Genomic DNA, 12,334 nt, shown 5'->3' on the forward strand with positions numbered 1-12,334 from the left:
TTCAGAACTAATATTCTGGTAAAAAAAAAAAAAAAAAGACTTGAGAGGGAAGAACTGGGTAACCATAAACATAAGTCATTAACTCTCGCTATTTTACAAGATTTACTAGCTCTTGATCCACACTAGGGTCATTAAAAGAGATTAGGAACTGGTGTTAGGTATGCTTTTAGGCCACAATGATTCTGCCTCAAGCACTTGGAAAATGTTTTAGTAATTCTAAGGGGAAGTTTGGCCCAGTATGGACACCTACCTATATACAGATATGTGTACCCCCTGTGAAATGTCTTCTTTAAGCTTTTTAATTTTCTTGACCTTTCTCTGTTCTGCTGTGAGTTTTCGGGCAGCGTTGGCCTCTTCATGCGCTCTGTCGTGACAGGAAGGACATCCACAAGTGAGAAAGGCATTGAAGATCAGAGGCAGGGCTGAGGGAAAGAGAGAGCAACGGAGAACTCTCCCCTCCCTCCAAATATGGACCCCCCAGAAGAGTTTGGGAAAGGTACTTGCCCGAGGTTTCCACCCAATCCCATGGCACTTACTTCTGTCTTTTTGCCATCTGGGCTCTGACGTGGGCTTCTACCTTCGTGGGGTCTTGAACAGCTTCTGTTCCTAATACTCGCATCAAATTAGAAATTCTCACTGCAGTGAAGAGAGGACAACAATCAGTCTTTGAAGTCACTTCTCCAGCTGGAGTAACTTGTTATTTCTTCCATACCAATTCATATTATTTACCTATTTCAAATCTCTGCTCTAAACTCACTTCCTCCAATAACTCCTATCTTGAAAATCCCATCCAATCACTTCAGCATTTGCAGAAGTTCACACAATTAAGTTGAAGATTGGTATGCATTTACATTATCTGAAAATTTATGAAGGATGTGGAACTTAATTTCTTTCATATTTTTCACACTGATCACAGCATCTAGTGAAAGAGCTTATAAATAATAGTGCTCAGTCAAAATACTGCTGAACGAGAATGTAACTACAGGGTCAAGTTTTTTATCCTGTACTTTCATTGTAAAAATTAAAACATTAAGAATTATGTACATAAAAAGTCTACGCAAATACTGCAACTACTATCTCCATGAATTTCAAGACCTGTATTCTTCCAGGAAAACCAGAGTGTTGTATGATCAGTATGCTTAAAAATAAGTCATAAATGGCCTCTATAATGAATGTGTTGACCTATCTTAATATGAAAAGATGGTAGAAAACTGGGAGAAAAAGGACCCCAAGAATAATTCTTAGAAACAGAAATCACTCAAACACAGAGATGTTAAAGTTCCTCCAGGATTAAAGACATAAACTTGCCACTCTTTTTAACAGAAGAGGCCACTGAGAAATGCACCTTTGGGTTCTGGAGGAGGCATCAGGCCCAGCCTGACTTTTTCTTGTAGTTCCTTCTGTGCTTCCCTCCTTGTTTGTCTCCGAAGTTTTTTCTGTTCCTTCTTGGTAAGATATACTCCCAGAGTAACTGGTGTGTCATTGTCAACTGTCAGGCAGAGATATTAGTATACCAAAGCAGTAAGAATACATATATATATATATTTTTTTCTCTCTCACTCTGTCACCCAGGTTGGAGTGCAATGGCACGATCTCAGCTCACTGCAGCCTCTGCCTCCTGGGTTCAAGTAATTCTCCTGCCTCAGCCTCCCGAGTAGCTAGGATTACAGGCACACGCCACCATGCCTGGCTAATGTTTGTATTTTTAGTAGACATGGGGTTTCACCATGTTGGGCCAGGCATGAGCCACCAGGCCCGGACAGCAATAAAAATATTAAAGAAACCTAGGTAAATATCAATATCATTAAAAGAAACTTTAGGCTGGACGCAGTGGCTTATGCCTGTAATTCTAGCACTTTGATAGGCCAAGGTGGGAGGATGGCGTGAGCCCAAGAGTTCGAGACCAGCCTGGACAACCAAGTGAGACCCAACTCTATTATAAACATTTTATGTAAAAAATATATTGAGGCCAGGTGCGGTGGATCACACCTGTAATCCCAGCACTTTGGGAGGCATGGGTGGGCAGATCACGAACGAGGTCAAGAGATAGAGACCAGCCTGGCCAACATGGTGAAACCCTGACTCCACTAAAAATACAAAAATTAGCTGGGCGTGGTGGCACGCACCTGTAGTCCCAGCTACTCGGGAGGCTGAGGCAGGAGAATCACTTGAATCCGGGAGGTGGAGGTTGCAGTGAGCCGAGATTGTGCCACTTGCCACTGCACTCTAGCCTGGCAACACAGCGAGACTCCATTTCAAAAAACGTGTGTGTGTGTGTGTGTGTGTATAAACTTTAAATAGAAAATGAAGAAAACTCGTTAATAAGGGATCAGTAAGATTAAAATCAGTTCAGGCCTGGTGCCCGGCAATATGGCTATGTTTTTAAAAAACATTCTTATCTTTCCTTTTGTTGAGACGGAGTCTCGCTCTGCTGCCCAGGCTGGAGTGCAGTGGCGCAATCTCAGCTCACTGCAAGCTCTGCCTCCTGGGTTCACGCCATTCTCCTGCCTCAGCCTCCTGAGTAGCTGGGAATACAGGCGCCCGCCACCACGTCTGGCTAATTTTTGTATTTTTAGTAGAGATGGGGTTTCACCTTGTTAGCCAGGATGGTGTTGATTTCTTGACCTCGTGATCTGCCCGCCTCGGCCTCCCAAAATGCTGGGATTATAGGCGTGAGCCACCTCGCCTGGCCTCTTATCTTTCTTAAGTAGTGTTCTTAGTTGTTTTCCTTTAAGCTGTTAAACCCCCTCATTCAATGATACCTGGCAAATGTAGAAAACAAAATTAGGGCCAGCTGCGGTGGCTCACGCCAGTAAACCCAGCACTTTGGGAAGCCTAGGTGGGCAGATCACTTGAGGTCAGGAGTTCAGGACAAGCATGACCAACATGGCAAAACCCTGTCTCTACTAAAAGTTCAAAAACTAGCCAGGTGTGGTGGCAGGCACCTATAATCCCAGCTACTCCGGAGGCTAAGGCAGGAGAATCGCTTCAACCCAGGGGGGTGAAAGTTGCAGTGAACGGAGATAGTGCCATTGCACTCCAGCCTGGGTGACAAAAGCGAAACTCCAACTCAAAAAAAAAAAAAGGCCAGGCGCGGTGGCTCACACCTATAATCCCAGCACTTTGGGAGGCCAAGGCTGGCAGATCACCTGAGGTCAGGAGTTCAAGACCAGCCTGACCAAACATGGTGAAAGTCTGTTTCTACTAAAAATACAAAATTAGCTGGGCGTGGTGGCACATGCCTGTAATCCCAGCTACTCAGGAGGCTGAGGCAGGAGAATTGCTTGAACCCAGGAGGCAGAGGTTGTGGTGAGCTGAGATCATGCCGTTGCACTGCAGCCTGGACCACAAGAGCGAAACTCCTCAAAAAAAAAAAAAAAAAAAAAAAAATAGAAGCAACTTTGTTTCCCAGTTTCAACTTTGGGAAACTAACAAAAAGCCCTTTGGAGTTAGCATCCCTCACAGTGGGTAGTGGAGCATATCGCATCTAATAACACGCCAACCCAAGAGTTTGGCTCTTGCATTTGCATTTAGCTGTGGATGCCACAACAACATGTGGTTCTATAAAAGGAGCAAGCTGAGGGCTGTTTCCTAGGAACAACCAGGGAACTGTAAATGTAAAGCTTCATGAAATTTTGGGTTTTTTTTTTCTTTCTTTTTTTTTTTTTTTTTTGAGACAAGATCTGGCAGTATCATCCAGGCTGGAGTGCAGCAGCACCATCTCAGCTCACTGCAACTTCCACCTCCCAGGCTCAAGCCATCCTCCACACCTCAGCCTCCCAAGAGGCTGGGACTACAGATGCACACCACCATGCCCGGCTGATTTATTTTTTGTAGAGATGGGGTTTTGCCATGTTGCCTAGATCTCGAACTCCTGAGCTCAAGCAATCTGCCCACCTCAGCCTCCCAAAGTGCAGTGATTACAGGCATGAGCCACCATACCCAGCCAAATTTTTTTTCCTTGAGATGGGTCTCACTGTGTTGCCCAGACTGGTCTTGAATTCTTGGCCTCAAGCAATCCTCCTGCCTTGGCCTCCGAAAGTGTTTGGATTAGAGGCATGAGCCACCATGCTTGGCTGTCTCATGAAATTCTAAGCACAGGAATATGCACTTAAAATGTATGTTCACTGGTCAAACAACAAACTATTGTCAGGAAAAAAACTGAATTAAAAAAAAGAATTACACATGGGTAGTGGCTATTGTATTGAACAGCACAGATACAGAACATGTTCCTCACTGTATAAATTTCCAGTGGGTAATGCTGCTCTAGAGACTTGATTCAGGAATCTATACATTACCTGGAGGATTGAGCTGGGCTGGATGTTCAACAAGATTTGTGATTCCAAAATAATCTTCTCTCTTGGGATTTTCCTCTGTACTAAAATTGTAGGAAGAAAAGAAAACACGATATGTGGGTAGAGATGATTCTAAGAGAGGAGTCTCAGAAATACAATGAAAAAATCCACTCTCTATAATGGGTTCTTGTGCTTGATATACCTAAAATAGCATTTAGGTACCTAAAATATATAGTTAAATTACACATAATTTTCATGATGAGAAAACTGAGTCCCTCTATGGTTGAACACACTCTCCACAGCAATCATTCTCAACCTTTTTTCTACCATGCCACAGCTGACAGACGCTATGTTCTCTCATTAGTGACAATAAGTCCCTGGAACAGTGGCTGACAAAGAATGGGCAACGAAAGGCTAAGACAAAATCTACTAAAGCCATGTATCAGAATGATGGAGCAGGGCCAGGTGATGTGGCTTATGCCTATAATCCCAGCACTTTGGGAGATGAAGGCAGGTGGATCACCTGAGGTCAGGAGTTTGAGACCAGTTTGGCCAAATAGTGAAACTCTTGTCTACTAAAAATATAAAAACTGGCCAGGTGTGGTGGTATTTGCCTGTAGTCCCGGATACTTAGGAGGCTGAGCTAGAAGAACTGCTTCAACCCAGGAGACAGAGGTTGCAGCGAGCTGAGATTGTGCAACAGAGTGAGACTCTGTCTTAAAAAAAAAAAAAAAAAAAAAAAAAACGCCAGGCGTGGTGGCTCATGCCTGTAATCCCAGCCCTTTGGGAGGCTGAGGCGGGTGGATCACCTGAAGTCGGGAATTTGGGACCAGCCTGACCAACATAGAGAAACCTCGTCTCTACTAAAAACACCAAAAATTAGCCAGGCGTGGTGGTGCATGCCTATAATCTCAGCTACTTGGGAGGCTGAGGCAGGAGAATCACTTGAACCCAGGAGGCGGAGGCTGTGGTGAACCAAGATTGCTCCACTGCACTCCAGCCTGGGCAACAAGAGCGAAACTCCGTCTCAGGAAAAAAAAAAAAAAAAGGATGGAGCAGATATATTTAAAGCTCTTCAAATGTGTCTTATATCCTTTTTTTTTTTGAGACAGAGTTTCACCCTGTTGTCCAGGATAGAGTGCAGTGGTCATGATCATAGCTGACTGCAGCACAGACCCTCCTGGGCTCAAGTGATTCTCTCACATCAGCCTCCTGGGTAGCCAGGACTACAGGCACAAGCCACCATGCCCAGCTACTTTTTTTTTTTTTTAATCTTTGTAGAAACGAGGTCTCACCATATTGCCCAAGCTGGTCTTTAACTCCTGGGCTCAAGCAATCCTTCAGCCCTCAGCCTCCCAAAGTGCTGGAATAACAGGTGTCAGCCACCAAGCCCAGTCTTATATGCTATATTTACTATTATCTCACCTACCAACTAATAATCCTTGCTCTATCACAATGAGATCTTTAGGAAATGTAAACACCTATAATACGTAGCAAAAGAATGTAATTAAGGAAAATAATGCTAAAAACAGGCAACAATGTGTAACAGAGCAAAAAGAATTCTAGACTTTGCTTTTGTAGATTGTGTCCCTGGTTATCCTACATTAACCCCAAAAGCTAAAAACAGCCTATATATACGATACATCACTTACAAATGCAGGAGCTTGGCCAGGTGCAGTGGCTCACGCCTGTAATCCCAGCACTTTGGGAGGCTAAGGTGGGCAGATCACCTGAGGTCAGGAGTTCGAGACCAGCCTGGCCAACATGGCAAAACCCTGTCTCTATCAAAAATACAAAAAGCAGATGGGCGTGGTGGCACACACCTGTAGTCCCAGCTACTTGAGGGGCTGAGATTCAAGGAGAATTCAAGGAGAATCTCTTGAACCCGGGAGGTGGAGGTTGCAGTGAGCTGAGATCGTGCCACTGCACTCCAGCCTGGATGACAGAGCGAGACTCCCTCTCAAAAAAAAAAAAAAAAAAAAAAATACAGGACCTTGTGTACAGTTACTTATCTCTCTTGGATTTAAAAATTTTAATTAATGAATGAGTACCATCCTTCCCACTAAAACCATAGCTTTACTAAAAGGTATTAACTTGAGTCTTAAACTCAGCTGATTAAAAACTGTTTTTTTAAAAAGGTACTAAAACAAACTCACAGATCAAAGCCATTGGGGATTATGTAAGAGTCCCACCACTCAATTTCAGGAATATCTCCTTCCTTTAGCTCCTTCTTAGGAGCAATGAGGGCAAGCCTAGTCGAAGTATGGATGCCTGTTTTTCGAGCTGCTTGTGAAATCTCTGCCTGTAGCTTCTCCAGTTGAGCCTAAAAACAAGATAATCCAAGACAGAAAGATAAATTGGAGTCATAGAAAACAGAATGTGTAGAATCTCAATTTTTTTTTTTTTTGAGACGGAGTTTTGTTCTTCTTGCCCAGGCTGGAGTGCAATGGCATGGTCTTGGCTAACAGCAACCTCCACCTTCCAGGTTTAAGCGATTCTCCTGCCTAAGCCTCCTCAGTAGCTGGGATTACAGGCATGTGCCACCACCCTCAGCTAATTTTGTATTTTTAGTAGAGATGGGGTTTCTCCACGTTGCTCAGCCTGGTCTCAAACTCCTGACCTCAGGTGATCTGTCCGCCTCGGCCTCCCAAAGTGATGGGATTACAGGCATGAGCCACTGTGCCCGGCCAGAATCCCAAATTTTTTTTTTTTTTTTTTTTGAGACAGAGTCTCACTCTGTCACCCAGGCTGCAGTGCAGTGCAGTGTAAGCTCCGCCTCCCGGGTTCACGCCATTCTCCTGGCTCAGCCTCCCGAGTAGCTGGGACTACAGGTGCCCATCACCACGCCCGGCTCATTTTTTTGTATTTTTAGTAGAGAAGTGGTTTCACCATGTTAGCCAGGATGGTCTCGATCTCCTGACCTAGTGATTCGCCCACCTCGGCCAAGAATCCCAAATTTTAAAACACTTCCCCATTGAACTCTTTACACCTAACGCAACAAGTTCATAATTTCTGAAAGCTTAGAAAGGAGTTGTTCTGCTTTATTTTATCTTTTATTCAGTTCATATACATAGATCTCACCTTCAACCCCTCCCTGAACTCCACAGTATATGCCTGCAGTAATACCCAGAAATTGAATTTTATGGCCGGGTGTGGTGGCTCACGCCTGTAATCCCAGCACTTTGAGAGGCCGAGGTGGGAGGATCATGAGGTCAGGAGATCGAGACCATCCTGGCTAACACGGTGAAACCCCGTCTCTACTAAAAATACAAAAAAATTAGCCAGGCGTGGTGGCGGGCGCCTATAGTCCCAGCTACTCGGCAGGCTGAGGCAGGAGAATGGCGTGAACCCGGAAGGCGGAGCTTGCAGTGAGCTGAGATCGTGCCACTGCACTGCAGCCTGGGTGACAGAGCGAGACTCCGTCTCAAAAAAAAAAAAAAAAAAGAATTTTATGAAAACCTCACTTTGAGAGGATAAAAAGGCAAAGGTCATTCAATATACAATCAATTCAACTCTCCAGGTGTACTGTCTCATTAAATTTTAACTACAGGCAAGCCTTCCTTAGTCACTCAGAATGTTTCAAATTGTTTCCCTCCACTTAGTTGTATGTGGAGAATTTTCAAACTCAATTTCATAATATTTCCACTTATGTAGAAACGAATTAGGAAGTAAAATCTGCTAAAAAAATTATGTATTATATTAATAAATATATATATATATTTTTTGAGACGGAGTTTCGCTCTTTTGCCCATGCTGGAGTGCAGTGGTGCGATCTCGGCTCACTGCAACCTCTGCCTTCCAGTTTCAAGTGATTCTCCTGACTCAGCCTCCCAAGTAGCTAGGATTACAGGCACCCACCACCACGCTCGGTTAATTTTTGTACTTTTAGTAGAGACGGGGCTTCAGCATGTTGGGCAGGCTGGTCTTGAACTCCTGACCTCGTGATCCACCCACCTCGGCCTCCCAAAGCGCTGGGATTACAGGCTTGAGCCATCTTGTCCAGCACATTTTTCAAAGTATTCATTGCTTTAAATCAGGGGTCCCCAACCCACCAGTCTTTTAGGAACTGGGCTGCACAACAGGAGGTGAGCAGCAGGCAAGCCAACAGTCTCATCTGTACTTACGATTGCTCCCTATTACCCGCATTATGGCCTGAGCTCCACCTCCTGTCAGATCATCAGTGGCATTAGATTCTCATAGGAGCGCGAACCCTATTGTGAACTAACTGTACATGTGAGGGGGCTATGTTGCACATTCCTTATGAGAATCTAATGCCTGATGATCTGTCACTGTCTCCCATCACACCCAAATGGGACCATTTCAGCAGGAAAACAAGCTCAAGGCTCCCAGTGATTTTATATTATGGTGAGTTATATAATTATTTCATCATATATTATAATAAAATAATAATAGAAATAGGCCAGCACAGTGGCTCACGCCTGTAATCCCAGCACTTTGGGAGGTCAAGGCAGGCAGATCACAAGGTCAGGAGTTTAAGACCAGCCGGGCCAACATAGTGAAACCCTGTCTCTACTAAAAATACAAAAAATTCGTCAGGCATGGCGGCGCATGCCTGCAGTCCCAGCTACTCAGGAGGCTGAAGCAGGAGAATTGCTTGAACCCAGGAGGCAGAGGTTGCAGTGAGCTGAGACTGTACCACTGCACTCCAGCCCAGGTAACAGTGCAAGACTCCATCCCCCTCCCCGCCCAAAAAAAAAAAAAAGGCGGGTGCGGTGGCTCACGCCTGTAATCCCAGCACTCTGGGAGGACAAAGTGGGCAGATCACCTAAGGTCAGGAGTTCGAGACCAGCCTGACCAACATGGAGAAACCCCGTCTCCACCAAAAATACAAAATTAGCCAGGCGTGGTGGCACATGCCTGTGATCCCAGCTACTCGGGAGGCTGAGGCAGGAAAATCACTTGAACCTGGGAGGCAAAGGTTGCAGCAAGCCAAGATCGCCCCATTGCACTCCAGCCTGGGCAACAAGAGCGACACTCCATCTCGAAAAAAATAATAATAATAAAGTACACAATAAATGTAATGTGCTTGAACCATCATGAAACCATCCTTACTCCAGGGGAAAAATTATCTTCCATGAAACAAGTCCCTGGTGCCAAAAAGGTTGAGGACTGCTGCTTTAAATGACCTATTTATCTAATTTCCTAGAACATAGAGATTTAACAATGTTTTCTTGTCAGCTTCTTAACTTTTTCCAAATTCTGTGTTATACTCTAAGCCAGATACCTTTGTCCGTAATCGCTGAGCAATCTTCTCAAATTTGCCCTTGTCATGGAATTTAAAAGTGCGTCTCTGGCGCTGGGAAGGGGCAATGGAGACTCGGGGGTCAAAAAAGGTATTGGATTCCATGTCTTCTGATGGCTTTTCCTTTAGTTGTTGCTTGAATTGTTCCCTCTTCACAGCACGAATATTGGCTTTCAGAGTAGGCATGCGGTGTGTCAGCTCAATCTCCTTGCCTGTTGCATCTACAGTGCGCCCTTGCTCATCCAGGATCAGTGGTGTAGGTTTCGTTTGGTCTTTTAACTCCACCTTCCTGAAAAATAGCCCGCAAAGAAATAAATCCTGTATGGAACATTAAGGCAAGCAAAAAACAAAATAAAGCCAGGCGTGGTGGCTCAAGCCTGGAACCACAGCATTTTGGGAGGCCAAGGCAGAGGGATCACTTGAGCCCAGGAGTTAAAGACCAGTCTGGCCAACACAAGGAGACTGCATCTCAACAAAAAATTTAAAATTAGCTGGGTGCGGTGGCATATACCTGTGGTCCCACCTACTCAGGAGGTTGAGGAGGATCACTTGAGCCCAGGAAGTCGAGGCTGCAGTGCCTTCTCTATAAGAGTTATTTGGATGGACGGGTGTGGTGGCTCACACTGTAATCCCAGCACTTTGGGAGGCTGAGGCGGGTGGATGGCTTGAGCCCAGGAGTTCGAGACCAGCCTTGGCAACACAGTGAAACCCCATCTCTACAAAAAATACAAAATTTAGATGGGCACTTGTAGTCCCAGCTACTGAACCTGGGAGGCAGAGGTTGCAGGGAGCCGAGATCACTGCACTCCAGCCTGGGTGACAGAGTGAGACTCCCTCTCAACAACAACAACAACAACAACAACAACAACAACAACAACAAAACAAAAAAAAAAGGACAATAAAATAATTCTAGGGAACAATCTCATCAGTGAGCAATACCATCTTTTTTTTTGAGACATGGTCTCACTCTGCTGCCCAGGCTAAAGTACAGTGGCACAATCACAGCTCATTGCAACCTCAACCTCCCAGGCCCAAAGAAATTCTCCCACCTCAGCCTCCTAAGTAGCTGGAACTACACGCATGCTCTACCATGCCTGACTAATTTTTGTATATTTTAGAGAGATGGGGTTTTGCCATGTTGCCTAGGCTGGTCTTGAACTCCTGAGCTCAAGCAATCTGCCAGTCTCGGCCTCCCAAAGTGCTGGGATTACAGGTGTGAGCCACCGCGCCCTGCCAATAATATCTTGATTAAAAATATCAAAGTGGATATTTCAGTATACAGGACAACCAAATGAAATGAGTTTATAAATTACATGAATTTATAATCCTATCTTTCCTTATCCCTGAATTCTTACGTCACTCATGGGATGCCAGACCAACTGTAGATGCTAAAAAAAAGGTAACATCTTTGACCAGTTGCAGAGGAACCTCAGATCTAGTCTCACACAATGTGGTTTAATGGATAAATCTGAGTTTGAAACCAGGAAGGAAACCTGGCTCTACTCCTAGCTCCAACATTAGATGAATAACCTTAATCTCAGTTATATAAATCATAAGAAGAATAAACCCTGCAACAGGGAAGACGAGAAAAAATTCAACTGGTTAATCAATCACACCTAAGAAATATGAAACTGTGAGAAATGATCTAGGTTCTGTGGAAAAAGAGGATCAGTAATATTTTGTTTGTTGTTTTCTTTGAGCCGGAGTCTCCCTCTGTCACCCACGCAGTGGCACGATCTCAGCTCACTGCAACCTCTGCCTCCTGGGTTCAAGCGATTCTCCTGCCTCAGCCTCCCGAGTAGCTGGGATTACAGGCATGCACCACCACGCCCGGCTAATTTTTGTATTTTTAGTAGAGATGGGGTTTCACCATATTGGCCAGGCTGGTCTCGAACTCCTGACTCCTGACCTCAGGTGATCCACCTACCTCAGCCTCCCAAAGTGCTACGATTACAGGCCTGAGGCACTGCACCCAGCCAGATCAGTAACATTCAAAGGTATTTATTGCTTCTCAAACTTCAGAAATGAAAAGGTATTCCATGAAATAGACACTCACGGGGGAGCAATGCCCATGGCATGGAGATTAGCCAGGCCCACCATGTTGGCATTGCCGATGAGTCCTGGCTTCAGTGCCAGCTGGGCTTGGATTCGAGCTTGTAGTTCAGCTGCTTTCCTTGCCTTCTCAATGGCATCATTCATGAAAGTGGCAGCCTGGGAGGGCTGAATAGTGTTGCCAATTGGAAGTCGCTCTGGTTGGGAGGAAGAAGGAGTCTTTGGCTGTGAGATAGAGAAAAAGAAATCAGAGGAATTAAGACAGGCAGACAAACACACATACATACACACAGATATACACACACATCATGGTAGACTGTAGCAGATGATTATGAAGTGAAACATGTAGTCACCTCTTCTAGTCTCTCATTTTGAGTGGATGGCAAGAAATTCTGTGCCAAAGATTATTCTGTTCAGAGTAATCTAGACACAATACCTGAGGTGTAGGGGGGCTAATGAAGCTCAGCTGTTTTTTCCTCTCCTCGATTTGTCGTGTTGCTGCCTCCATCATCTGTTTGATCTGCTCTCCAGGAAAAAAATTGAAAAACTGTTAATTTCTCCTTCTTACTTCTCCCATTCAGGTTTTTAAACCCACAAGGCTCTCAGGTCTAGACACTTAAAATGTTTTGAATGACTATACCACATTCTGCCTGCACCACAGTGCAAAAAATTTAGTCAAGATAAGTGAGCACTGGAATTTTTCAACCCATGTTCCTAAAGCAAG

General features: G+C 44.7%; 1 protein-coding gene across 2 annotated transcripts in view; it reads right to left on the minus strand.

Moving 5' to 3' along the window:
- PRPF3 (pre-mRNA processing factor 3) overlaps positions 1 to 12,334 on the minus strand; it is a 32,073-nt gene that overhangs the window by 8,384 nt on the left and 11,355 nt on the right. For both annotated transcript variants that reach the window (XM_003817312.8, XM_055101838.3), the window contains 8 exons: positions 12,047 to 12,130; positions 11,615 to 11,835; positions 9,541 to 9,847; positions 6,452 to 6,618; positions 4,299 to 4,378; positions 1,346 to 1,489; positions 537 to 636; positions 251 to 364 (listed from right to left, as the gene is read on the minus strand). In XM_003817312.8, coding sequence (XP_003817360.2) covers positions 251 to 364; positions 537 to 636; positions 1,346 to 1,489; positions 4,299 to 4,378; positions 6,452 to 6,618; positions 9,541 to 9,847; positions 11,615 to 11,835; positions 12,047 to 12,130 — 1,217 coding nt within the window. The remainder of the gene's footprint in view (positions 1 to 250; positions 365 to 536; positions 637 to 1,345; positions 1,490 to 4,298; positions 4,379 to 6,451; positions 6,619 to 9,540; positions 9,848 to 11,614; positions 11,836 to 12,046; positions 12,131 to 12,334) is intronic.

This window comes from Pan paniscus, chromosome 1 (assembly GCF_029289425.2).
Source record: "Pan paniscus chromosome 1, NHGRI_mPanPan1-v2.0_pri, whole genome shotgun sequence".
NCBI lineage: Eukaryota > Metazoa > Chordata > Mammalia > Primates > Hominidae > Pan > Pan paniscus.